Source organism: Thalassophryne amazonica, chromosome 11 (assembly GCF_902500255.1).
Source record: "Thalassophryne amazonica chromosome 11, fThaAma1.1, whole genome shotgun sequence".
In the NCBI taxonomy this organism is placed as follows: Eukaryota; Metazoa; Chordata; class Actinopteri; order Batrachoidiformes; family Batrachoididae; genus Thalassophryne; species Thalassophryne amazonica.
In genome coordinates, this window is record NC_047113.1 from 33,737,753 (window position 1) to 33,765,736 (window position 27,984).

General features: G+C 42.8%; 2 protein-coding genes across 2 annotated transcripts; both read right to left on the bottom strand.

The window, feature by feature from the left end:
- Positions 1–112: 112 nt before the first annotated feature.
- Positions 113–14,475, bottom strand: LOC117520256. The gene is made up of 7 exons (XM_034181569.1): positions 14,399–14,475; positions 14,112–14,257; positions 13,863–13,973; positions 11,209–11,265; positions 10,942–11,088; positions 10,742–10,855; positions 113–214 (listed from the first exon to the last, which is right to left on the bottom strand). The coding sequence occupies exons 2-7, from the start codon at positions 14,238–14,240 to the stop codon at positions 164–166; spliced, it is 609 nt and encodes a 202-aa protein (XP_034037460.1). The 5' UTR covers positions 14,241–14,257; positions 14,399–14,475; the 3' UTR covers positions 113–163.
- A 4,014-nt stretch (positions 14,476–18,489) lies between these two features.
- Positions 18,490–27,941, bottom strand: tmco6 (transmembrane and coiled-coil domains 6). The gene is made up of 12 exons (XM_034181568.1): positions 27,713–27,941; positions 26,407–26,513; positions 26,221–26,333; positions 25,936–26,119; positions 23,853–23,957; positions 23,576–23,667; positions 22,171–22,287; positions 21,926–22,037; positions 19,215–19,395; positions 19,017–19,111; positions 18,753–18,920; positions 18,490–18,676 (listed from the first exon to the last, which is right to left on the bottom strand). Exons 1-12 carry the CDS (start codon positions 27,801–27,803, stop codon positions 18,557–18,559), a joined length of 1,485 nt encoding a protein of 494 aa, XP_034037459.1. The 5' UTR covers positions 27,804–27,941; the 3' UTR covers positions 18,490–18,556.
- Between the last annotated feature and the right edge of the window lie 43 nt (positions 27,942–27,984).

Consider the following 27,984-nt stretch of genomic DNA (forward strand, 5'->3'; position numbering starts at 1 on the left):
GAATTTATTTCTATCTTAAATGTATGTGCACATAGTGTGGTTGGCTATACAGCTGCTGCCTGGTTGTATAACATTTATATGTACTTTGTAGAATAATGATACATTTTTCCTTAGGTGTTTGCACAGTAGACTTAACATCGGGGATCATTACTGTAGGCCCATCTTAGTTTGCTGCTGCATCAGTTGGTGTTGGCCGGATGCGCTGAACAATAACCTGTTGAAGAAAAGGAGGAACAGCAGGTAAGAAACAGTGACACCAGCAAAGCAAGAAAAAAGCCTCAGTGTCTTTAAGACAAGAAATACTTTTATGTGGTCAGAGGTTCCTGTGGATTTGGATAAGTAAGGTTCAAGTGATGTGAAAGAACGTTCTGAAAACCTGGCATCACTGTTAAGTTTAAAGAGAAAAGTTGTAGAATTTCAAAGCATCTAAAGACCTACAACAGGGGCCACCAAGCGTGCTCCTGGACATCATTTGTCCTGCACATTTCAGCTTTAGCCGCTCTAGACACAACTGATTATTGGAATCTGGTGTCTGTCAGTGGAACTGGTTGAGCTAATTAGCTGTCAGTTATGCAGAGTTGTCGTCTTATTCTTCTTCTTTCAGGTGCTCCTGTTAGGGTTCACCACAGCAGATCAGCTGTTTCCGTCTCGCCCTGTCCTCTGCCACACCAACCGCTGGCATGCCCTCCCACAGCACATCCATAAACCTCCTCTTTTGCCTCCCTTTTCTCCTCCTGCCTGGTGGCATCATCCTCAGCATCCTTCTCCCTATATATATCCTGGGTCCACCCTCTGCACATGACCAAACCACCTCAATATCACCTTGTTGTCTTTCTCTCCAAACCGTCCGACCTGAGCTGTTCCTCTGATATGTTAATTCCTAATCCTGTCCATCCTTCTCACTCCCAAAGTAAATCTTCAGCTCTGCCACCTCCAGCTCTGCCTCCTGCCTTTTTTTTAGTGCCACCGTAAGCGTGAGGCTAAGCTGTACAACATAGCTTGTTTCTTGTAGACTTGCCATACACTCTGGCAGATATCCTTCAGCCACATAAATCTCCTGCCACCTTTCTTCTGCCACTCCCCCCCTGCCTGCAGTCTCTTTTTCACCTCTCTGCCACATTATCGATTACCTTGGACATTTGACCCAAAGTATTTAAACTCATCTAATTTCACCACTTCTACTCCTTGTAACCTCTTGCTCCAACTAACTTTCATTCCCCTTCTCTCCAGAGCATATCTTTTTTCTCTCCAGAGCATATTTTTTCTCTCTCATTTTTTTCATTTATAAGCGCATCAAAATATTCCCTCAGCCTTCTTAATATACTCTTCCCACATTCCTGCCCTTGATACCATATCTACCCATTTCTTCCTCATCACCTCTGGTCCTTTCACCAACATGCCCACTGAAGTCTGCTCTAATCATGATTCTTTCATGCTTGGGTACACTCCAGAAATCTTCTTTCTCCATCATCTCACAACCTACCTATGGGGCATATGCAATGATGACATTCATCATTGTCCCTTCAATTTCCAATGTCACACTCATCACCCTGTCAGACAGACAACCAGCCATAAGGTGGCTTATGTAATTAATTTGCTTCGGGGCAAGGCACGCGCCTGGGCTACTGCGCTCTGGGAGCAGGACTCACAGCTCCTTTCGACATATACTGGGTTTATCAGGGAATTTTGACAGGTGTTCGATCATCCTAATAGAGGCGAGTCAGCTTCAAATATGCTGCTGTCAATGAGACAGGGACGTTGCAGTGCAGCTGATTACGCAATCGACTTCCGTGTTGTGGCAGCGAGGGCCGGTTGGAACTCAGTAGCACTCCGCGCCGCCTTTGTAAACGGGCTGTCTCCGGCCCTAAAGGAGCATCTGGTGGCTAAGGATCAGCCGCGGGATTTAGATGGGCTTATTGATCTGGTTATTCGCTTAGACAATCGGTTAGAGGAATTTAAGCGGGAGCGAGACGAAGGGCGTGGCTGGGTGCTCGCTGTCCCTCTCCCATCCAAATCCGAGTTAGTGCCGTCCTCTCCCCGCTCCAAAGCCAGGGCTCTCCGCGTTACACCAGCTCCCACTGCTGATATTGCCATGGAAATGAGCAGGGCAAAAGTGACAAAAAAGGAAAACCAAAGGAGACTGGCACATGGAGAGTGTGTTTACTGCGGCTCGAATGAGCATGCGCAGAATAAGGGGCCCCAGGCGGTTAAACAACAAGGCTCAACCTTAGAGACTGGGCTAAGAGTGAGTCATACTAACCATACGGGTGTCCCACGCAAATGCGCACGACTCCCAGTCACAATCCTCTGTGGAGATTTAACCCTTACCTCTCCAGCACTGATCGACACGGGGTCGGAAGGGAACCTACTGGACAGTAGGTGGGCTAAGGAGGTAGGGCTCCCTCTGGTGGCCGTTCCTTCACCATTGAAGGTGCAGGCACTAGATGGCACCCTACTCAGAAATCACACACCAGACACAACCTTTAACTTTGGTTGTCTATGTAAATCACAGGGAGGAAATTGTGTTCTTTGTAACACCTTCTACCTCCAGGATTATTTTGGGATTTCCATGGATGGTTAAGCACAGTCCCCGGATTGATTGGCCATCTGGGGTTGTGGCTCAATGGAGTGAAACCTGCCACCGGGAGTGTTTAGGATCCTCGGTGCCACCCAGCGATGAAGTTAAAGAGGAGATCAGAATCCCCCCCAATCTTACGGAGGTGCCGGCTGAGTATCATGACCTTGCTGACATCTTCAGCAAGGATCTGGCACTCACCCTGCCCCGCATAGACCGTATGATTGTGCCATTGATTTGGTTCCAGGCACTGAGTACCCATCCAGCAGACTGTACAACCTCTCACGTCCTGAACGCAAATCAATGGAGACCTACATCCGGGACTCATTAGCTGCCGGGCTAATCCGAAATTCTTCATCCCCGTTAGGTGCAGCTTTCTTTTTTGTGGGCAAGAAGGACGGCGGTCTCCATCCATGCATTGATTATAGAGGGCTGAACGAGATCATGGTTCGCAACCGATACCCGTTACCTCTATTGGATTCAGTGTCCACGCCTCTGCATGGAGCCAAAATATTCACAAAACTGAATCTTAGAAATGCTTTTCATCTGGTTCGGATACGGAAGGGAGACGAGTGGAAGACGGCATTTAACACCCCCTTAGGTCACTTTGAGTACCTGGTCATGCCGTTCGGCCTCACCAACGCCCCGCGACGTTCCAAGCTTTAGTTAACGATGTTCTACGGGATTTCCTGCACCGATTCGTCTTCGTATATCTAGACGACATCCTCATCTTCTCCCCGGACTCTGAGACTCATGTTAAGCATGTCCGTCAGGTCCTGCAGTGGTTATTGGAGAACCGGCTGTTTGTGAAGGCCGAGAAGTGAGGTCCACCGCACTTCTTTGTCCTTCCTAGGGTTTATCATCTCCTCCAACTCCGTCTCACCCGATCCGGCTAAGGTAGCGGCGGTGAGAGATTGGCCCCAACAGGTAAATTGTAGGAGGCTGCAACAGTTCCTAGGGTTCGCCAATTTTTACAGGAGGTTCATTAAAGTGGAGATGACACTTCAAAAATTAGGGAAAACTGATATAAATATCAAAATATACATACAGTATAGTAAGTTGAAAGTAATTTTACTCATTATCACTGAAAAATAAAGTTTGTACAGCTTCTCAAAAGTATGTTACTTGGACAGCGCGCTTGCAGCGCTCCTTCAGCGGTCACGTGATGCCGTGACGACACAGACTGGAGAGTCCCGTCTTTGTCTGTTCGATCGACAACAGGAACAGACAGACCTCAGCATGGCCAGTGACAAGATCGAGAACTTTTCTGACTCCTCTTCAAGTGTGGATTATTTCTGACTCGGATCCTGAGATTGTCGCAGCAGTGTTTAGACCCTACAGATTGGAGCTGTATCTTTTGGACGAACATTCAAACCAGGAGTATTCTGGCAGCGAAAATAATGCAGACGGTGTTTATGGCAGAGACGAAGCAAAGACAAGAGATGTGCCAATTCCGATGGATTTTGAAAGGCTGCAGAATATGGAATGTTAAGGGAGGCTTTGATTTTTGTTGCTGCTGTTTATAACACTATAATTACTGTATAGCATTTTCGATTCGAGCATCTGTTTACTGCCGTTGTTGTTGTTCCAGAGCCACGATAGTGTAGCTGCTACTTGCGGACCACCGTCATTACCTTCGGGTTTTTGCCATTTTCGAGTGCCTGGCATTGCATTCATCCATGTTTAGTTATGTTATTCTTTCACGAAAGAATAGGAAATAAACGGCGAAAGTTTCGAAAAAGGTCGCCGAAAACAACAGTGAACATGCTGCCGCCGTGTTTACATGCCGCCGTGTTTACATGCCGCTGCCGTTTACATGCCGCCGTGTTTACGTGCCGCTGCTGTGTTTACTTACGTAAGTTCCTTGACCATTTCAAGATTATTGTGAACATATTATTTGGGGTTCACATTTTATGGGTTCCTGTGAGCAGTGAGAACATGGAGACGGTAGAGGAAAGTGTCTGCTGTCGGGAGCAAATGTGTGTGTGCGAGCGGAGCAAGTGGCAGCCGGACATTTCGTGCATCACACAACAGCATGGCTTTTTATCCATCTGCCTGGACTTGAAAAGGCTAAAACCTTTCGCCCTTGTGTTTGCTGCGACACACTGGTCAGGCATATCGACAAGTCCCTGAGAGCTGTATTTAATCAAAGTTTCTGCCACTAAACAAAGTGTAAACAACGGGCGCCAGGCGCGCAAGCCGATACGGTCTACACGTAGTGACGTATTTTAGGCTTGGTCCTCAGCGGGAAGCTGATCACGGGGCGTGCACATTTTTCAGTGGCAGGACGTTCAAATGTTATATATAACGGGAGAATTGCGTCCATTTTCCCAAAACGCTTAGGTTGACCGAATGATATAACCTTTGTTACATGTAATAAGACTATGTTATCTTTAAGTGTCATATCCACTTTAAGGGCTATAGTCAGGTAGTCGGTCCCCTTACAGCCCTGACCTCCACAAAAGTCCCCTTCACCTGGTCGGATCGGTGCAAAGCCGCGTTTAGGGAGTTGAAACACCGGTTTTCAACTGCACCAGTTCTGGTGCAGCCTGATTCTAACCACCAGTTCATTGTTGAAGTGGATGCCTCTGACTCAGGGATAGGAGCCGTGCTGTCCCAGAGCAGGAAGTCCGATAGTGTTCTCCACCCTTGTGCTTACTTCTCCTGCAGGTTAACCCCCACTGAACGGAACTATGACGTTGGCAATTGGGAACTCCTGGTGGTGAAAGAGGCCCTCGAGGAGTGGAGACATCTGTTGGAAGGAGCTGTGGTCCCATTTGTGGTTCTCACTGACTATCAGAACCTGGAATACATCCAGACCGCTAAGCTTCTGAACCCCAGACAAGCCCGATGGTCACTGTTTTTTGGACGCTTCAACTTTAAGATCACCTATCTCCCCGGGACCAAGAACATCTGGTCTGACTCCCTGTCCCGGGTGCATGAAGAGGAAATTGGAGCAAGGCTGTTGGACCCACCGGACACAAGCATACCGGAATCCACTATCGTCACAGCCCTCACGTGGGATGTGGAGGGAGTGGTCAGGGAGGCCCTGACGCGACACCCAGATCCCGGATGTGGTCCTCCCAACAGGCTGTATGTCCCACCAGACGCTTGGACTGCCATATTGGACTTCTGTCATGGTTCCAAGCTCTCCTGCCATCCAGGGGTGCGAAGAACCGTGGCAGTGGTCCGGCAGCGGTTCTGGTGGGCGTCAGTCGAAGCAGACACTAGGGACTACATCCGGGCATGTACCATCTGCGCCAGGGGCAAGGCTACACACCAGCCGGAGAAGGGGCTCCTCCAGCCATTGCCTGTGCCTCGTCAACCCTGGTCCCACATAGGAGTGGACTTCGTCACGGGTCTCCCTGCATCCCAGGGTAAGACTGTCATCATGACGATAGTGGACCGGTTCTCCAAGGTGGCCCACTTTGTGGCCCTCCCGAAGCTCCCGACTGTCCAGGAGATTGCAGACCTCCTGGTCTACCACATCGTGCGTCTGCATGGTATCCCAACGGACATAGTGTCAGACCGTGGTCCTCAGTTCTCCTCGCAGGTCTGGAGGAGCTTCTGTAGGGAGCTGGGGGCCACAGTGAGCCTGTCGTCCGGGTACCACCCTCAAACAAACGGTCAAGCAGAGCGGGCTAACCAGGACCTAGAACAAGCCTTAAGGTGTATCACATCTGCGCACCCGACGGCCTGGAGTCAACACCTGGCCTGGATCGAGTACGCACACAACAGTCAAGTGTTGTCCTCTACCGGCCTCTCCCCGTTCGAGGTCTGCTTGGGGTATCAACCCCCGTTGTTTCCAGCTGTCGAGGGAGAGGTTGAGGTGCCATCGGTCCAGGGTGACCTCAGGAGATGCCGTCGGGTGTCGAAGAAAGCCCGCTCTGTTCTCCTGAAAGCCCGGACACGGGCTAAGGACCATGTGGACCGCCGACGAGCCCTGGCCCCAGTTTATCAGCCTGGGCAGGAGGTTTGGCTATCCACTAAAAACATCCCTCTTCAGACCGACTCACCAAAGCTCACCGACCGTTACATTGGACCATTTAAGATCGTCAAAGTGATCAGCCCCGCCGCAGTGAAGCTTCAACTCCCGGCTTCACTGTGGATTCACCCAGTTTTTCACGTCTCCAAAATCAAACTGTATCACACATCAGACCTCTGCAACCCCGGACCGGCGCCGCCTCCTGCCCGCATCATCGACGGTGAACCGGCGTGGACTGTCAGGAAGCTCTTGGATGTACGTCGGAGGGGTCGGGGGTACCAGTACCTGGTAGACTAGGAGGGTTATGGCCCAGAAGAAGAGGAGCTTCATTTTGGATCCCGCCCTCCTGGCGGATTTCTACAGGGAACACCCCGACAAGCCGGGTAGGGCACCAAGAGGCGCCCGTTGAGGGGGGGGGGGGTCCTGTTGTGTGGGCCGCTGAAGAGGAGGTACTGCTGGCCCACCACCAGATGGTGCCCTGCCATGCTGGCACCTTTTGCCCTGCAGAGGGCGCACGGACCGGTTGGATCTTCCAAGTGCACCGTTTTGGCTGTCAGCTGCCAGTCAATATTCATCACCACATCCATAAGAACCTGGGAGAGACACCATAACTCTGCCGAGTTATCAGCTTACCACGCAGGTAAACCGACTCAGCCGTTTTGTGCCGTTCGCACATTCATTGTTACTGAAGTCTTTGCAGTTGTGACTTATACTTGCAGCTTGTAGCCGAGTTTGTGGAAGTTGGAGGAGTTGGCGTCTCCACTCCTCATTTCTGACTTACTAAGTATAACAATTGACACTGCACGTCCTCCAGTTTTTCCTCTGCACTCTGGGAGTATCTGGATTTATTCCTACAAGAGGATTACTGTGAGTTGCTGACTGTTTGCTGGGTGTTCACACACCTGCCCTAACCTGTTTTTGTTCCTGCCAGCAGTACCGGGTCTGACAGCCACGAGCGGTGGCCACCTGGGGGAATCAGGACTTGGAGGCTCTGGTGTGTTGCAGGTCTCCGTTGGCGGTGGAACTTCGTGGGTTCCGGCTCTCCTCTGGATAGGCGTCTCCTACCCTCGGGCCTGCCCACGCGTCACATTTTTGATTACTGATTGACTGAAGCATATTTGGTTTTGTTTGCACATTTGCATAATAAATTGTCATTTATTTGACTTCCTATTGGCCGTTCATTTACGCCCCCTGGCGTGGGTCCGTGTACTTCACTTTCCCAACATGCACACCCCATGAAGCTGTCAGTTATGCAGAGTAAAAGGAAAAAAAGCATACAGGACAGGTGTTTTTCAGTCGTTATTTCCTGTTACAACTCCAGCCTTGTCCAGCAGATGGCAGACATGTCTAAGGGATATTACAAAATCAAAATAAATTTGCTTTTAGTATTGATGTCATGAATCAAAGTTAATGACATTTTAAACAGTTTGTCTTCATTATATGCCCATTTTGTTTGAGAGATTCACAAGATATCATTTATTATGTCCGCCAAGGATGTAATAAAATCATCAATATTTATTTATTTATTTGTCTGTCTGTTAGCAGGATTCCATCAAAACTACTGCATGCATTTTGATGAACTTTTCACCACAGACAGATATAAAGCCATGGAAAACTCCATTACATTTTGGAGGTGAGCTGGATCCGGATTCTGGATAAAGATTTCACTTTATATAGGCTTTGAAGGATTACGTCAAAACTACTTCACAGAGTCTCACCAAATTTGCACCACAAATAGATATTAGGTCATGGAAGTCTCCACTGAATTTTGGAGGGGATCTTGATCTGGATTTTGAATCAAGATTTCACTTTATATAGGCTTTGAAGGATTACGTAAAAAAAAAAAAAAAAAAAAAAAAAACTTCACAGATTCTCACCAAAATTGCACCACAAATAGATATTAGGCCATGGAAGACTTCACTGAATTTTGGAGGTGATCCAGATCACCGATTCTCAGCACATTTGCACCACAGATAGATATTAGGGCATGAAAGACTCTACTGAATTTTGGCGGTGATCTGGATGCGGACTGGTGGACGTCAGAAATCTCAGATTGCTCTTGTTGTTTTTGAGTTGTCATGTTCACAAACTGGATGGGATTAACCCATTTATCTTTATTCATTCACCCACGACATTTTCCAGAGAAAAAGCCTAGGATTTTGCCAAAGAGTCCAAGAGTTTTGCCATAGGACTAAGAGATAGGTCATTCATGACATAATTAGTTTCTAACAGGAAGCAGATGTGTATTTCAGTTCAATTTATTTAAATTGATTTAATTTAATCACAACAAAGCTGCCTTCAAGGCACTTCACACAAGTGTCTAACCTTACCAACCCTTAGAGCAAGCACACAGGCGACAGTGGTAAGGAAAAACTCCTTCTGTTGATTTGAGGAAGAAACCTCAAGCAGACCAGACTCAAAGGGGTGACCCACTGCTTTGGCCTTGCTACCGACACACTTAACAATACAAATATAGAGGAAATTTTGGGATTCCTTGCTGGTATACAGGACGGGAGGGTTGCAGAACAAGACACCCACTCCCACTTCTGGATGGAGCTGCACCTCAAACAGAGAGAGAGAAAAAAAACAAAATCAGGCAACAGAAAGACTACAAATAAGGTTTGTCAGCATTAAGCAACAAGAAAAACAGAAGAAATAATAATAAAGTGATCGCCGGCCACTAGCCCTAAGCTTCACTAAAAGACCCAGACTCTACATAAAGTTAAATGGTAAATGGACCGCATTTATATAGCACTTTTCCATCTGCATCAGATGCTCAAAGCGCTTTAAAATTATGCCTCACATTCACTCATTCACACACACACACACACACACACACACACACACACACACACACACACACACACACACACACACACACACACACACACACACACACACACACACACACACACACACACACACACACCAGTGTCAGTGTGCTGCCATGCAAGGTGCTTACTACACACCAGGAGCTACTCTGGGATTAAGGACCTTGCCCAAGGGCCCTTAGTAATTTTCCGGTCAGACTGGGGTTTAAACCGAGGGTCCTCTGGTCTGAAGCCCAACGCTTAACCACTAGACCATCACCTCCCCAAGTTGAGGCTGCGACCCGTTCTGTTTACTAATAAAATGAATTTAAAAGGGTAGGAAGCATAGTACCATACTATGCCAGTTGGCTAACCATACGAAAGGGAAAGTAAGTGCATCTTAAGTCTTGACTTGAAAGTTTCTATTACGCTATGTAACACAATTTTTGTTCCTGGCTTCTAAGTGTTATATTTCAACTGCTTATGTCTAAAATCTATGGAAAAATGACATTCACCACAAACTTTGATTTTATTTTTTTTTTTAACGTTCTAGAAAGTTCTAAAAGTTTCTTGGAATTTCTAGATAATTCTGGAAACTTCCAGAAAATTCTGGACAGTTCTAGCAGTTAAAGAATATTCTAGAAGACTACTCAGTAGTAGTGAAGGCGAATCAAGAATATTCTTGAAAACAGACAAATTTCAAAATATTGTCCTGATCACAGAAGCAAAGTTTCTGTGGAATAACAGCTATTTTCTATTTATTTAAGGTATAACAGGTTAGGAAAACACACTGTGTACCCAGGAACAAAACAAAAATAAGAATTTGTTACATAGTGTTTCAATGCAGGGAGATCATTCCACAAAGCAGGTGCATGAAAGAGAAAGCTCTGTGACCCGCAGACTTTTTATTCACCCTAGCGACACAAGGTAGTCCTGTGCCCTGAGAACGCAGAGCCCAGGCCGGTACATAGGGTTTAAATAGGTCAGCTAAGTAGGGAGGTGCTAGTCCCTGAATAATTTTATAGGTTAATACCAGAACCATAAAATCTGATCTCACAGGGATAAGAAGCCAGTGAAAGATGCCAAAATGGGTGTAATGTGGTCAAACGTTCTGCTTCCTGTCAAAAGTCTCCTATCATTCATTCCATACTATATGGTCATTCATAGATAAAGATTTAGACCTTGCTCTGGGACCTTAATTTTTGACCAAACTGTCTCACTATCAAATTACTATGCACACAGCTGACTTTCAACAATTTCCCCAAGTTCAACAAAAATTGGAGCAAAATTGTTTGGATTATCACACAGAGAAATGGACACGACTGAAAACAATATTGACAACATGAAAACCTGTGGAATATGGTGCATTACCTGACTGTGTGTGGATGTCAGTGCTGAACGTGCAACAGCAGTCAAGAAGATGAGGAGCACAGACACACAGAGAGAGGAAATGAACAATACACCTTCTATACACAGAAGCTGACTCTGAGAAACACAGAGACAAAGAATACGTTATTATCAGAGAATTTAAGAAAAGTGCAAGCTGATTTAAAAGCACATACATAACTCACCAGTCTGTTGCGTGACCACTCGTTCTCCAAATAGGAGATACTATTAGACAAAGAATAACCGAGTTCGGCAAAAGAGTTGATCCTGTAGCAAATTGAGACAACGATTCCCAGGAGAGAAACCACATACATCGCCAAACACACAGTCACCTGGGAAAAATACATTCAACAAGTTCCAAGTCACCGAGGAAAAAAACTGATTCTTTGGGTGACAGGAAAAAATAGAAGCTGAAGCATAAAATCAGATGCAGTATAATGTACAGTGCCTACCATCTTCTTGGATGGGTTCGTCTCCGTGTAGATGGAGAGATTTCCACACACAAAAAACTTAAAAAGGAAAAAAAACATAATTACTGATATTTACTGTATATAAATATGTTTAGTTGATATTTCAGACTGGTAGGATAGGCTACAGCCACCACCACCCCCCACCCCACCCCCCATTACCCTTAATTGGAGTAAGTGGGTATGGAAAATGGATGGATAGTTTCAGCCTTGTGCCAGTATGTTCATTAACCTTTAGCTTTTATTTCTACAGATTAAGATGGCAAGATGTGTTAAAACCTACGTCACAGCCGCATCCTCTTGTAATTTAAGTAATTATTTTTAACATCCCACATTTCATCACCGAAGTCTTAAAGCGGTCATAATATGCGCTTTTGCAGCGTGATCACAAATGTCACTAGTAGGCTTAAAAAAATTTAAGGTTTGGAGCCTAATGCATCTCACAGACACTGAAATAAGGAATCATACAATAAATGAACAAATGTTTTTGGTGTTTGTTAAATGATCTGGTTTTATGCCTGTTACTTTAAATAGAGAGGAGCTGTTCGTCACCACGCCCACAACAGACTTTGTGATGCTGACCAGCTCTGTTGATGTGACTCACAGAGAAAGCAGGAGTCCAAATGTAGATGTCTATGACATACGTCAGGTCAGGGGGCGTCCTGGTGCCATTTGTCGCTAAATCCACCACACTACAGAACTGCCGTGAGTCTTGGATGACAGCCACCCAGGGAGAAAACCAGACCATCCCCACTTCTGGAGAGCATCTGCCACAACCAGCTCTTTCCAGTTGCTACTGTATTCATCACTGAGACACCTGTATGGTGGATCACACCCAGAGAAATGCACCACATGGCCAAAATGTTAATCGTAACTGATGTTCCTTCACAAAACAGTGTTATTCCAGTGATACCTAATGATCCTCTGAAGAGACCTGGTACCAAAGACATCAGGTCATCCCACTGGGTTACTGGGTAGTGTCCAAGTCTATCAACTATACAGTAACATCCCACTTACACCTGGTCCATGACTTTGTTGCAATCAAAAAATGGCCTCTGATCGCCGTCACTCTCATTGACTCCCACTGGTGTTGCAGACTTGTTACAATGGGGTCTCCATGGTTGGAAAAAAGATCCCTATTGGTCTCCATCACTCCCCATCGGTCTCTAACAGGTGTGTGAGTGTATTGAACTGTTTAAAACATTCGCTCCAGTTGTGCGATCAGTTAACAGATACATAGGTCTCACAATGGGTCTTAATAAACTCTCACATCTCAACTCACTCTCAACGTAATAATGTGGGTCGTAATAGACTCTGCAAGGGGTTGCATCAATGATCGCAGATATTAACATGTTTTTCACTCGCGCAACTCAGTCCCAATGCATACTTGGTGTAAACACAAATAACAGATCACAACAGAGACCAGCCAAGACTTGAGAGAGTTGGTAAAATGTCAAGATCTTGTAGGTGTTATATAGGTCTCAATAAACGGGGCATTAGACAGGAAGTACCTTTCAAGTAACCTGGACCTTAACTCTCCTGCAAAGGTATTGGCATCGCCAAACAATTCTGCCCAGTGACGTCGTGACTCCATAAGCTCCTCCCAGGTGTGTCTGGACCTCAACAGCCTTGGACCCAGAGACATGAATGTTCCAACATGTTTAACTTACAGATATACTTCTGATGGCTGAGTGTCAGAACTCATTGAAAGACTGAATTTTAATCTTGTTCCAGAACAACTGCAAAGCAGATACTTTGATTCCTCACTCATCTTCTCAAGTGCTGCAATCAGATTAGATTAGCTAGAACTTTATTGATCCCTTGGGAAGACTCCCTCAGGGAAATTGACGGCATTATAGCAGCACACAGGGTAAGAAGCACACAGAGTATCAAAAGAAGAAGAAAAAAAAAAAGATAAACAGTTTGCAAATATAAATACAAATACACAATATAAATACCAGACATACCGATCAATACTGGTTTAGTGGCTACTACTGTTTCTCTCATTCTCATTCCGGACCTCTGTCTCCCTGTTACTCCTCCTCCCTCCACGTGAGGAGTTGTACAGTCTGAAGGCCTGAGGGTGAAAGGATTCTGCAATATCAGAGCATTGTCTGTGAAGGTCAGAAAATCTTTCATCATCAGCAAAGGATCCTACAATACGTCATTAGTTTCCACAACATGACACCAGTCCATGCAAACACTTAACAGCAAAATTCACTGAGAAGTTTCCACTCCTGCTCCGCACAGCGGTTGCAGGCTGGCTGTGATATCCAGCAACTTTCTAGGAAACATGCAAATCTTCATGATGTACCAGACAGCTGCCCAAACAACCAAATCAAATGATTTGTGAAAATCAACATTGGCTGACGTATGTCACAGAGGTGTAAAACAGGCCTTAATTTTCTTTAGAAGAGGTGAGTTTTTGCATGCACAGATATAATTATGGTTTTTTGAGGATGTTTAACTGTAAAATTCCAATAAACACAGACTTAAACACAAGATGACCCACTTGTCGAACATGACCACTGTTGTTAGAAATAAGAAAAACTGGCTGGACTGCAAACATGCATCCGTTTTTTTCTACCTCTGAAGTTATTGAATCAGCTTGTCGGTGCTAACACCCACATATTCCGTACCAAGGCCCCCTGCCAGAATGGAATGAAGATTGTGCAAGAGTTTTGGAGTGTTTCGCTGGCCAGCTTGAATCCCATGAGGAGCTCTGCACATCCAAAGATCAGAATCACAATCTGTGAAGGACAAGATTGTGGGATGAAAGCCTACATTGTCAAGTTTACCCGTCCCCTTTGTGCAGACACATTCTGTGCACATACAACTAATAAAGGTTTCGAGTGTAAGATTCATAAGTCGACAGTTTGAGGTGTTACCCCAAGATTTCGAGGTTCTTTTTGGACAAATCGATGCAGAGGCTTGCTGGACATCAGCACCATGTGGTTTGTCTCCTCATTTCCATTCTTCCCTGTTTCCACTCTGACGGCTGACTCCTCGTTCGACATTGTTGGAAAACAAAAACCTAAAAGCCCGTACAACAGGATTAATCCAACACTTTCTCAGCACAATATAACATTTCAAGCTGTAACACGTCTAAAATGTTGGATGTGGATGATCAGATCATCAAATTCACCAAAAAAAAAAAAAAAAAAAAAAGTCCCACCTTGTTTTAGTTCTCCATGCAGAGGAGGACTGTAAATAATAATGGAAAGGGAATTTTGTGGGTGGGAAGAGGAAGTAGGGAAACCTGAGACTGAGACTTTTTTTTTGTTAAAGAGGAGGCGCTGAACACAAGATAAAAGGCTGAAGCTATTTTTCAGTAAAATGTTCAGACAGAGAGTCAGAGTCACATCACAGACTGAACAACATGTTTACATACGTCTTGCAAAATTTCTCTGGGGAAAAAAAAAACAATTCCACAGAGCTGAGTATCAATAATTGTTTCTCATCATTAAGCAACAAAAACATTTTATAAGTGGGTCCCATCATTATACGTCATTAAACGATGCGTTTCACTGGCTTACAATCGGTTCTCAAAAACTGGAGTTGAGTGAAGGAAGCCACCAAGGCTCCTATTACAACGGTTGAGGAGTAATATGTGGATGCAATTGGAGAAAGTGTTAATAGTGTAATTTTTGTTTGCCTCACCAGTTAAGGAGTGGTACATGGAAGGATTTTCTTAAAAAAAAGAAGAAGAAAAAAAAAAAAAGAGGTTTCAGCTGTTTGCCAGAAGGTACATCAGAACATCGAGCTTATAGTCCATGGGCCAAGCAGGTTTTCGGTACCACTTAGGGGGGAAAAAAAAACGACACTTAGAATCCAGCCTTGGTCTATCATGGCCTACACTAAAATGTATGATAGCCATCTCAGGATAGTAGCTGTACGCAGGTAGGGATCAATGAAGATTTACACAGAGGTCAAACTTTAAAAATGCTCCAATCATGTTGAAAACTATGTCACATTACTTGTCTGATCATAACGATTCCAAAAAGGTATAGTTTGGACCATCTATGACGGAATGTTCTGGGGTTATGGGGTAAAAACAGCAAAAATGGTGAAAAAGGTCAATTTCAGTTTGTACAGGGGTCAAATATTAATTTGGGTTAATAGGGTTCTGAAAAAGAAGTTTGCACCATCTGTCATGCTTAGTTATCACGTTACAGGGTAACATATGTCACATATCATAGAATCCAATGGATGTTGGCCTTGTTTGACCTTTACTTTGGAGACAAAGCATTCAACACAGTCACACCTATTCCATTTATTGATCCTTTTATTTCAACCAATAATTTGCATCACTTTTTGCTGAAAATGGAGCAACTTTAACTTCTGACCCCTGTACAAACTGAAATTGACCTTTGTCACCATTGTTGCTGTTTTTACCCCATAACTCCAGAGCATTCCATCATAGATAGTCCAAACTATACCTTTTTGGAATTGTTATGATCAGACAAATAATGTGATATAGTTTTCAACATTTTTGGAGCATTTTAAAATTTGACCTCTGTGTAATTCTTCACTGCCCCCTACATGGCTACAGCTACCACCCTGGGATGGGTATCATACATTTTTGTGTAGGCCATGATACACTGAGGATGGATTCTAAGTGCCGTCCCCCCCTTAAGTGGTACCGATTAGGTCAAAATTCATGACTGGCTCAAGGACTATTAGATTTGATGTTTTCAGGTACTAAAATACTTCTCTACTCAAAGCGCTGTATGATGATGCCTCACATTCACTCATACACCGGTGCACTCAGCTGCATACCTGGAACAACTTGGCTTTAAGGATCTTGCTGAGTTGCCTGTATGACACGGAATCAAACTGAAAACCCACTGGACACAATATCATCACAGAAATGTGATGGAACCCACCAACCCTTTGGTTAATGACTAATCTAAAATCATCACTTTGGCCCAATTCTAATATCTGCCCTCACGGACTCATAGACCTTCAAGAGTATTGCCACGTGTGAGGGTTGAGGGCTGTCCCAATTAATAGTGGAGCAGATAACTGTAACAACCGTTCAACCTCTAGTGATCGTCTTCTTTGAGACGACAAGGGCTTAGCCAAGTCATTCACTGGTGTCTTGGCAGTTGTTCTGGGGTCTTTAGACATCTCTCGCTAGTTGTCTTTCCATTCTTTGAAATCTTTCAATTCCTTGGCTTGTTCTGTACTGTGAGCTCTTTGGATTTTTCGATACGTCTCATCCAGAGAATTATCCAGTTCTCGACACTTACAGAAAAGCTGTGGTAACTACTGCTCCTGCTTTGTGAGCACCAACTGATTTCTTTTTAACTTTCTCACGTGACAACTCAAACCCTTACTGTCGTTTTTATACTGTGTGTACATTGGAAGATAACCTGAAGTTTTAACTTGATTTTACAAGCTTTGAGCATTACAAAGTTAAACAACGTCATTGCACACCAGTGGTTTGTGCTGTGGTTCAACAAAAAGGTCAGTTCTTAAGGGGGTTAATAATAATGGTAGCTTTTGTGAAATTATTTTGTTTGTGTGCAAAGTAAAATAATGTAAGCATCCAAAATAAAATGAGGATGTCTAGAAGGGCTGTTAAAAATTCCTTGCTCTGTTAAATAAAGGGAAAATGTTACATTTCATTCGGGAGTGGCTAAAAATTTATCCTCATCTGTAAGTACGAGTAAATGTAACATGGTGAGTCCCATACTTAATTATACCATTTTGAACCCTTGCACTCTCTTTCACTCAGTCATTTTTCAGGTGATGTCATTTAGGGTTTAGTGGGTAGGGAGAATATGGGGATTGGATCTAAAAGTATTTAACCTCTGCCCACAAGAATAATTGCCCCAGTTTGTTGAAAAAAAAATTTGGTGACGGAGATGGATCAAGCCTAGAAAAAGAAGTAGCTCAATTTTGGGAACGGACGACAGGGTACATTTCAGTTTAATGAAACTTTTTTCCATAAACACATTTTAACTGATGGGGTGGGAAATCAGGGAAATTCTTTAGAAGGGAGGAAATAAAACCTGTTATGAAGCCTTTCATTCATAAACCCAATAATGCAACTAGAGTATCATTGTTCAGGAAATGTTCTAAACCCAAGTATGTAATTTCCTGCTTCCTAACTGGAGAAGGCTGAGATGATGTTAATGTTCCTGTGAGACAGACATCAGTACAATCACTTAATGTGTCATTTATCATAGTGATGAGGCTAAAAATCTCAGGGTGACTTTTGTTCCCACAATGTGGTTTGACAGACACATTTGAGGTTACAAGAATGCTTATAAAATCTTTAATTTTTTTAACATTTAATTTATATAGAACAATTTCATGATCCAGTTTAAAAATGACCACATTCTCATTTTTCTAGTTAAAATTTTCAGTATAAATTAGATACAACAACAGAAGACACCAACGACATACATTTAGAGCACCACACTCATAGAATGCACACCTCCGCCAACACTAGTTTCAAATTCCACAAATTTTTACCTTGGAAAAAATCTGCAAGGTCAAATTTCTGTTAGAAACGGTTTTTCATAAGCTAAAATATAGATCAAAACAGGCTTTTTAATGTTAAAAAGAATCAAATATCCACTAAATGTGCAATACAGATCAGATGAGGCTCAAACTTAGTCTATTCATTGAGAGTTCCAGTTTGCATCTCATTGTCACAAATGAGAGTGACTGAGTCACTTTTGATTGAGCTATAATACAAAATGTACACCAAAGGGGGTTTTCAATATTAAATTCAAATGTCCACAAAATCCACGACCCAGATCAAACTTTGTCAGGTGATAGTGAGTGCTAGTCTGCGACTCACTTTCAAATATGAGTGTTTGGGGCACGTCTGATTAAGATATAATGTAAAATATACATCAAATTGGGTTTCAATGTTAAATTTAAATGGCCACAAAATCTGTAATTTGGATCAGATCTGGATCAAACTTTGTCAGTTGATAAAGAATACCATCCTACATAACATACCCAAATATGAAAAATTAGCAGGCTCTCGGCTGTTCACAATCAGACAAACAAACAGGGCTGATAACATAACCTCCAACTTTGTTGACAGAGGTAATAATAATAAAAACAAGAGCAACAACTTTAAGTGCTAATTGCTCAGATGTTCAAATGTAAAGAAGCAAGAATGTGTCCTCAGGAGTCCCATATGGCACTGGTGTTTGGTCACAAGTACTCATCAGTGTCGTACTGCTGATTCTGAGACACCCGACATCACCAAGTAACATACACAGAACATTCATTGTTCAAATCCAAATTTGAAATACTGCACCCAAGTAGCAACCACAGTCCAAAAACTTTTAATTGTGCAATCGGACACCTAGACCTTGAGGTAGTGCTCCAGTAGGTATGTTGCTTTTCTTCGCAATTCCTCATTACTGTTGTACTGAATAGTTTCCAGCAGTGAAATCCCACCTTGTCTCGCAAAGTCCTCTGCTGTCTGAGGAGAAAGGACATATCACCTTATAATGCAGGTGTTACAAATATCACCATTTAATTAAAGTGATCTTACTGACCTGTGGACTATCAGCAACCAGCATGAACAGGATGTCCAGGCTCAGAATCACCATCTCACAGTCAGCCATTCTAAGTGTGGCACACAGTGCGGGCAGCAGTCCACTCTGGCTCAGCTGGGCACAGAAGTCCATCTTCTTATGGGCAACATTTCCTAAAACCCTCAGGACCTGAGCATGAAAAGAACACAGGAGATGGAAATGTAACAGTTTACAGTTACTACAATCACTGTGTGCCACAGTGGAAATCATCTATAAAAGTTCTACCATTGTGTTGATGCCTTGAGAAAATGGCAGTAGCTGAACCAGTCCAGGAACCAGGTTCAGCGTCAGCAAAGTTGAACAGAATGGACTGGAGTGAGCTGCAGCAGCAGAGAGACAAATCCACTTAAACAAACACAAAAGAGAGAAATACCAAATGTATGTGTGTGTGTGTTTTGGAATGAAAAGAATTCAGAAATTAACCTGTGAGGTTGTTGAGAACCCAGGCGCTCTCTCTAGCCAATGCAGGCTGGGTGTGGAGGTAGGTCTGAAGAAAAGTGCACAGTGCCACCAAGAGCTGAGCGTCACCCACATGTGTGTTCAGTTCTTCAATCAGGCCAGACGCCACAAAGTTTCCCACACACCGCAGCAAAGGACAAATCAGCTACAAAGGAACACACCCAAAACTCTTATCACCAATTTGTTCATACCGATAATCTTTCAAATTTTTTATGGCTTTGCTGCCTTTTTTATGAGGCTAAAGACACTTTGCACAGGCAATGTAGCATTATTACGCTAACAAGCTCAGTTTCTGTAAGTCTGAAGCCTCCCAACACGATTAACCACTGATCTCTGTACACTGGGTGGCGCTATAGTTTAGTTCACACTGCACATTTAATAATGCAACTTGAACTCAAAAATGCAAACCCACATCTGTCATGGGTTTATATGTTTAGAATATGTGCTGCCTCAAATGCAAATTAGCCCATTGGAAGATGTGCTAATCTGCACAAATGATCAACCCTGTAGGTTTTGCAACTCAGTAACCATAGAGACACAGAGGACGATGCATGGTCTTTGAGTAGCAAAAATACATGTGTGTTTTATGTTCATATTTCCATCTATAAAGTGGTCACAATTTTCAGACAACATATGGTGGCATTTTTTTCTGAATAGAGTGCATCCGGAAAGTAGCCACAGCACTTCACTTTGTCCACCTTTTGTTGTTACAGGCTTTTTCCAAAATAGAGTAAATTAATTTTTCACCCTCAAAATCCTACTCCCAACACCCCATAATGACAACATGAATAAAGATATAAATATATATTTTTTATTTTGGCAAATTTATTAAAAATAATAATAAAAAACCCTAAGAAATCACATGTACATAAGTATTTACACCCTTTGCTTAATACTTTGTTGATGCACCTATGGCAGCAATTACAGCCTTAAGTCTTCTTGAATATGATGCCACAAGCTTGGTGCACCCATCTTTGGGAAGTTTTGCCAGTTCCTCTTTGCAGCACCTCTCAAGCTCCATCAGCTTGGATGGGGAGTATCGGTGTACAACCATTTTCAGATCTCTCCAGAGATTCACAGAGTTGTCCTGAAGCCACTCCTTTGATATCGTGGTTGTGTGCTTAGGGTCATTGTCCTGTTGAAGGATGAACCATTGTTCCAGTCTGAAGTCATAAGCACTCTGGAGCAGGTTTTCATCCAGGATCTGTCTGTACATTGCTGCATTCATCTCTCCCACAATCCTGACTAATCGCTCAGTTCTTGCCGCTGAAAAACATCCCCACAGCATGATGCTGCCACCACCATGCTTCACTGTAGGGATGATGCCTGGCATTCATGCCAAAGAGTCCAATCTTTGTCTCATCAGACCAGAAAATTTTGTTTCTTTTTTGTACCATAAAAGCCTGATTGGTGGATTGCGGCAGAGATGGCTGTCCTCTCTCCTCTCTCCGCAAAGGAATGATGGAGCTCTGATAGAGTGACCATCAGGTGCTTGGTCACCTCCCTGACTAACACCCTTCTCCCCCTGGTTCAATCAGTTTAGACGGGCAGCCATCTATAGAAGAGTCCTGGTGGAAATGAACTTCTTCCATTCAGGGATTATGGAGGCCACTGTGCTCATTGAGACCTTCAAAGCTGCAGAAATGTTCCTGTACCCTTCTCCAGATTTATGCCTCAAGACAATCCTGTCTCGGAGGTCTACAGACAACTCCCTTGACTTCATGCTTGGTTTGTGCTCCGACCTGCACTGTCAACTGTGGGACCTTATATGTAGACAGGTGTGTGTCTCTCCAAATCATGTTGAATCATTTGAATTGACCCCAGGTGGACTCCAAGTAAGCTGTAGAAACATCTCAAGGATGATCAGTGGAAACAGGATGCACCAGAGCTCAATTTTGCACTTCATGGCAAAGGCTGTGAATAATTATGTACATGTGATTTCATAGGTTTTTAACTGTAACAAATTTGCAAAAATCTCAAAATAGACTTTTTTCACATTGTCATTATGTCTTGTGTGTAAAGGTTTGAGGGAAAAAAAAAAATTCCATTTTGGAATAAGGCTGTAACATAAAATGTGGAAAACGTGAAGCACTGTGAATACTTTCTGAATGCACTGTATGCCACAAAATGGAAGACCTTGGAATGTGGACAAACAAGAGTTTGCAGATTAATGACTGTGGTTACACCATCTACACGTCAGAGGACTGCAGTCACTCTGTGTCCACTTACAATTCGATTGTCCATCTACATTGCTCTGTGCTGTAAAATATGTGCGCTGATAAGGGCTTTATCCTCCTGAGATCCAGCCCATTCATTATGTCCTCTGTAGTGGACAAAAAAGTTAAACTGAAATATACTTTTTCCCCTCAGTTCTCAGGAGGATATGATGCATTCAACTACACCTGGTAGCAAATAAAAAGTAAAACTTGGTCATATATGGCTGAAATAATTGAGATTGTCAGCCAGAATTTGTAATATGTTTCCTTCTCAAACAAGTTTCTTTTCTCTGCATATTCATTTTCAAAATGTGGAAAGAGAGAGAGAAAACAATTTCTAAATCTAAAGTATGTTTTGAAAAATGGTCAAAAGCAAGATTTTTTGTTCAGAACGTTAAAAGAAAGGTCAACAGTGTTTAAAAGCTGAGCTGTTACACAATGCAACAAACCATTCCTTACCAGCTCCATTCCTCCTTTATTCCCTTCTACTACAGCACCACCTAGTGACACCAACAGTGAACTACATCGCAACAAAGCGTCCTGAGCCAGCAGTGCTCTGTTGTTCACAGCGCTATAGGTAAAAACCAGAAAAATGTAACATTATAATGGTTAGAAATCAGGAAAACCCATCTGTGCAACATTTACACACGTGAAATGGTGTAAATAAACAGAGGTAGTTCTTGTGGATGTTCCTTAGTTCTAACCTGCACGTGAGGTAGTGCAGACACCAGGCACTCTCGATGGCGGGAGCCAGGCCAAACTGAGGGTCAAGGGTCAGCATCGATAATAAATGTGACGGCAAGCTACTGTCCAGGACCACCCTATAGAGATGGAGCTTGTTACACAAATGACAAACTTTTATCTAATACCAGCAAACAAGAAATTTGATTTTACACAATACAGAAGTGATGACACATACTCTATGCTGCCTTCAGACTACCCAGAACTCAAAGAATTTTGTAGTGATGGAGCTGTTATTGGGTGTGTACCTCTGCTCCCCAGCTGTTTTACCTTGAGTTAAGAAGAAATGTTTTTTTCCCCCTGAAACAATACAAAAACAGCTGAGGTGGGGAGCAGGGTGCAATTGCGGCAACAACCTTGAAAAACCAATTTTCATGATTAAAGAAGATAATGCTGCTGGGTTACTACATGCGTTGCACAAAAATGCACATCCACTTCTTTGATCATGTGAAAATTCAGTGCAATCCTGTCTGACTTATTTTAGCTGTCACAGCCGTGTTGTGGGAGCTACAGAAATGACTTCCACCTGTGTGTGTGCCTATCTGTGTCCTTCACCATGTGATTTCTCAACACAAATCTCTGCAGACCTCAAATATTTGGTAACAGATATACAAGTTCATCTCACGTAGGTTCAGAGGGCACAGACCTTAAACTACTTTTTCTGGGTCAAATCAGGGAGGATTCAACTGTGAGTGAGTGAACAAATACTTTTCCCTCTACCAATACAAGAGGACAGATGTTTGGTCGGAAAAAAAAAAAAAACCCAAAAGGACCTCGAGTAGTAGGTCAACAAACAGACAGGCAGACATGACCTTGACCTCAATGATTGCCCTTTGGTAAAATTAAACTTGCCTGGGCAATGTCCAAACCCACCCACCTACTTACATATGTACCAAGTTTGGTGGACATGGGAGGAGAGATAAAGCAAAATTTAGACTTTTGACCCTAATGACCTTGACCTTTGCCAAATCAAAGCCCTTAAAGGGCGATTTTGGGGTTGAGTGTCATCCAAATTTTACATTTGGTGGAAATTGGCCAAAAGACGTGAGAGGAGTAGGGGACAAATAGATAGATAACCCAAATCTTTGACCCCAATGACCATGACCTTTGCTAAAACAGAGCCCTTAAGGGAAATTCTGGGGTCAATAAGGTACTGTGAGATATCTAAACCTTTGAAACTCCTGATGTAGTAGTGTACACAGTAAGTTTAATTAACAATAATAATTATAATTCTTTACTTTTCTACATGAAAGTTTCATAATACCAACATTGCAAACACTTCTGGATGAGAGACTGATTTAGTGCCATAAATTTCAACTGTCCAGCTTCTTACTTTGAAAATCGTGCAAGAACTGAATGAGAGCTTACGGGATAATTTTCTCTTCTGCATCTTTGGCCTGGAGAAGCTGCGAAAGTGTGAACGCCGCAGCTTCTACTACTGCTAGGTTATGTCGCTGGGTCTTGGTACAAACATAGACATGAAGACAGATATTATTATTAGTGTACATGTGTTTGGCACAGAGTTTAAAATGATTCTGCCAATTGTTTTGAAATCAATTTACTGCCAAATTCATAGGCAAAGCCCCTGAGAAAAAGTAGTTGTGTTGTTAAAATGAGAAAATCTGAATAAATCGTGTTTGGTTACCTCTATACAAGTGGCCAGAGCAGGTATAATTCCCTGGGCTAAGAGTTTCTCTGTTACAGCATCACTATCAGGGCACAAATTACCCAGCGTGTAAAGACACAGCTCCTGTAAACACACAAAGACAAACATCTTGCAGTAATTAGTGATAAAACATTGCGCATTACATTCACTACCTACACCATGAAGTACACCTTGCTAGCACCAGGTTGGACCTACACCAGTACACCACAACCAGCCTCAGCTGTTGGTACAAGGCAGGATGGAACCATCCTTCCATGTTTTTACATCACTTCTGACCCAGCCATCGGAATGTTCCACCAGAAACAGAGACCCAACAAGTTTTACAATCTTCCAGTTTCAAATTTTTTTCCATCTGTGCCCACTCTAGCTTCAGTTTTCCTGTAGCACACTGTGCGACATTCTGCTTCTGCAGCCCATGTGGCTGAAAGGTTAATGCTTTGGTGGTTTTGAGACAATCTTCTGACTGCAGCATAAAGCAGGAGTTCATCCCTTTGCAATATCATTTAAATGTCAAATAACTCAAATCGTTTCACCTCTCAATAATAGCATGTTACTCAAGGGTACCTCAGTGAGCTGCACGTCTAAAGAGGAATCTGTCACTGTCCTACCTCTTTGACCTGCAAGCTACCACTTCCCCAAAAGTGTGAATACCCTTTAATATAACATTTAAATCATCATATTTAAAGCCAGCGTTTTCTTTCTAACAAATCCAGGGATGAATACAAGAACACCTCCAACTAAATGAATATCTTTCAGAGTTCAGCTAAACCAATCAATAATAAGACAGTCTAGTACCAATATGGTACTGTAAGTTAATTTTCTTTGGGCAGGCTCACTTCAAAAACAATAGTGACAGTAGATGAGGCAGACTGGTGAGGGAAGCTCTGTAGTAGTTACAGCCTTCTGTGGATGTGATTGTAGTAACTTGGTAAAGAATTGTTCTTGTGTCCATCCACCAAATTCTTTGAAAGCCGGTTGAAGAAGTGACGATTTTGATGTGATATTTTAAAGGGAATGCATACTCACATTGACTTTTTGCTGCGATTGTCTATTTTGCCACCTGTATATTCAATAGTCTTTTCCAACCTCGACCAAACAACACATTTTGCCCAGAGAACTTCTCCTAGTGGACAGTTCTTCTTTTTGGACCTTTGTCTGCAGACATTAGAGATGGTTGTGTGCAAATCCCAGTAGAGAAGCATTCAGTCCAGAACCCATAAGTAATTCGACAAATAATATAGAGCTAATAAACTTGTATGCAAGTAGTAGTGGTTGCAAGTACGAGACATTTCCAGTAACGTTCAGCGACAGTACCGACTGAGTGGCACACCGACACTCTGTGCAGCTACGACAGAAGCCAGTAACATTTTGAAGTTATTATTTTTAGTAGCAAATTGAGTGTAAAAGATGTTAAAAATTATTTTACAGCAACAGCCGAATCAAAATTGACACTGCTCGGTAGGATATGCTTGGGTCTGACTCGAGGTTAAAATGCTTGAGGAAATAATTTTATCTGTTAACCATATTTGTGATTTAGTGTATAATTTTACTAACAGCAGCGTGGTGGCAAAGTGGTTAGTTCACTCACTTTCAGGTTCCAAAAGGTTCAAGTTCAAAAAGGGAGAGAATGAAAGAACTTAAGAGTATAATTTTACTTACAAGCGTGCAGAGCATACATCAAACCCAAATCTGACTGACAAAATTCTCACCTGCCCTTGTTTACTACCGGGTTTTGTCATAGCCATGCAGTGTTGGAGTGCCACACTCTGGGCCTCTGCAGAAATGCCTCATATCTGTAGTTTGTATTACTTGAGATATTTGTTTCGTACCTGTAGCCACATCAAACACATAACTCCGAAAACTGGCCCACTGGATACAAACAAGCATGCCTTAGTTCAACATTCTGATACTTGGTTTGAACTTCAGCAGATTCTCCATCATGACTACATGCTCAACTTGAGTATCTGCCCTGTGAATGACTGTTTACCTATTTGCTTTAATTGGCAGTTAAAATGGTGTACCTAATAAAGTTGCTAATAGACATACATAAAAGGGTACTGACCGTGAACTTGGTGCTCTGGCCAGACAAGTATGTGAGCAGGTAGGACGTGGCAGGCAGACAGGCCAGAGCCACAACAGGGTTGGGTGAATGAGAGAGCACATGAAAACACCTAACAGCCTGTAGACGACACTGAGCATCGGAGCCGGTGAGGAGCCCGACTAGCACATGCACGCTGTTCTCCTGTCTTAATTGAAAGGCAGATTCAGATAAGCAAACACTATATACAGACAGTGCAGCGGGTGCATTTCAATTAAAATGATACAGGAATAAATGTAACCACCGTACTTGATGAAAGTCAGCTGAGCTGTTGGGTGGCGGAGAGCTTTGCTCAAAGCTTTCAGGAGGACCTCCCTGCCTGGTGCGCTGTGTCGAACTTTATGGAACAAACTGACCACATCCTGAGAAAACCAGATGCAGGTTGAGACCTGAAAATTGTGAATGTTATTATACCAAAATGTCCACCACACTCACTTGTTCTCCAGAGACAGAATCTCTGGCAATCTCTGGCTGGTCCTCGTCGTCAATCAGGAGGAGTCTCTTGCTTACCAGTTGTCTGTCACGCCGAGCTTGTCTCAAGACTACAACAGAACATTTATACACCTTCTGCATCAGACAGACGAGGAGTTTGACACATGGCAGTGTCAATAAGCCAATTAAAGGGATTGAAGCAAATAAATAAATAAATACAATTAAAAAAAAAAAGTTTTTTTTTTCATGGCCAAATCAAACTGTTCACATCTACCTTTTTATAGAAACCCTTTTGCAATCACATCCTAGAGTTTTAGGTAAAACAAGGTGGAAACAGCTAAGAAAACAGCAAATTGTTCTCCTGCTGAACAATTATATTTCACTCACTAACCAATGCTGTTCTTTTCTAATGCATCATCATAATAGAAAGACTTTAACCTACACAATATTTAAGTACTTCAGAGAGAAAAAAAAAAAACATTAAGGTGACAGCTTTTCTATAGCTTTTACTTAATTCAATACCAATTAAAACCCCAGGCATGTAGCCAGGATACTTTTGGTGAAAATGGATCTTTGTCAGCACGGGTTGAAGACTCCCAGAAAATTTTGGGTTTTTGATATCTAGGGATGCATTCTGGAGGGTTTTTCGATGACTATTTTGTAACTTAGATCCGCCTCAATTTAACTGAACTTATTTTTATATGGCTCATCAATTAAACTTAGTCCAGAGAGAAGCTCATTTAAACATTGTTGTCGTTTATTACAATAAGCAGTAGTAGTATGAAAAATGTCTTCAAAAATGTAACTTTAATCAAGGGGTGTTGTGGAGAGCACCCACCCAACACCCTCTTTCGGCCTTTATTCACCCCTGGTTTGCAGTCTTTGAGCAGGAAAAAAAAAGAACTTGTGTATTTATGTGGAAAGCGCATTTACATCATGCTGTCCTCAGAAAGCGATATCACAATAGCATTTTAAAAATAGATTACAGTAGAGTATGTCAAACTATTACGAGTCCGCACTGTGTGCGTGCGTGTCCTAAATGGGTTGAATCAAAGCAGGACACACTTTGACAACGGTTCAACAAAATGGTTGAGCAGTTAAATGATTTTATAGGTATATTAAGCACATAGCAAACTTATAATCTGGTGTATCTGCATAAAACGGATATATATATATAATTATTGGCTGCACTGTAACACCCTTTCATGATTTGGCTATGAACTACTCCCACCACTAGATGTCACCAGTCTGAAGCTTCGAGCTAGCTTAACGTTTTAAATACATATTCTTTTAACGACGTCAAACTCACCTTTTTCGTGCTCTCGCCTCTGTAACTTGAGTTCGTCCAAGCTGCTTCTCTGACCACCGGCTTTGTGGCGAACTTTATTTAAGCGCCACATGTCGGCAGTTCCTAAACAAACCTAGAAATAAAATGTTGACATCGCCATCGCGCCACTAATCATCATCTTCTTCGCTGCGACAGTTGACAGCTGGGTACTGTAGCACCACCTAACGGAGGTACTTTCTTGGCTATAGTCTTAACATGTATACATGATATATACACGATGGCAATAAAATGAA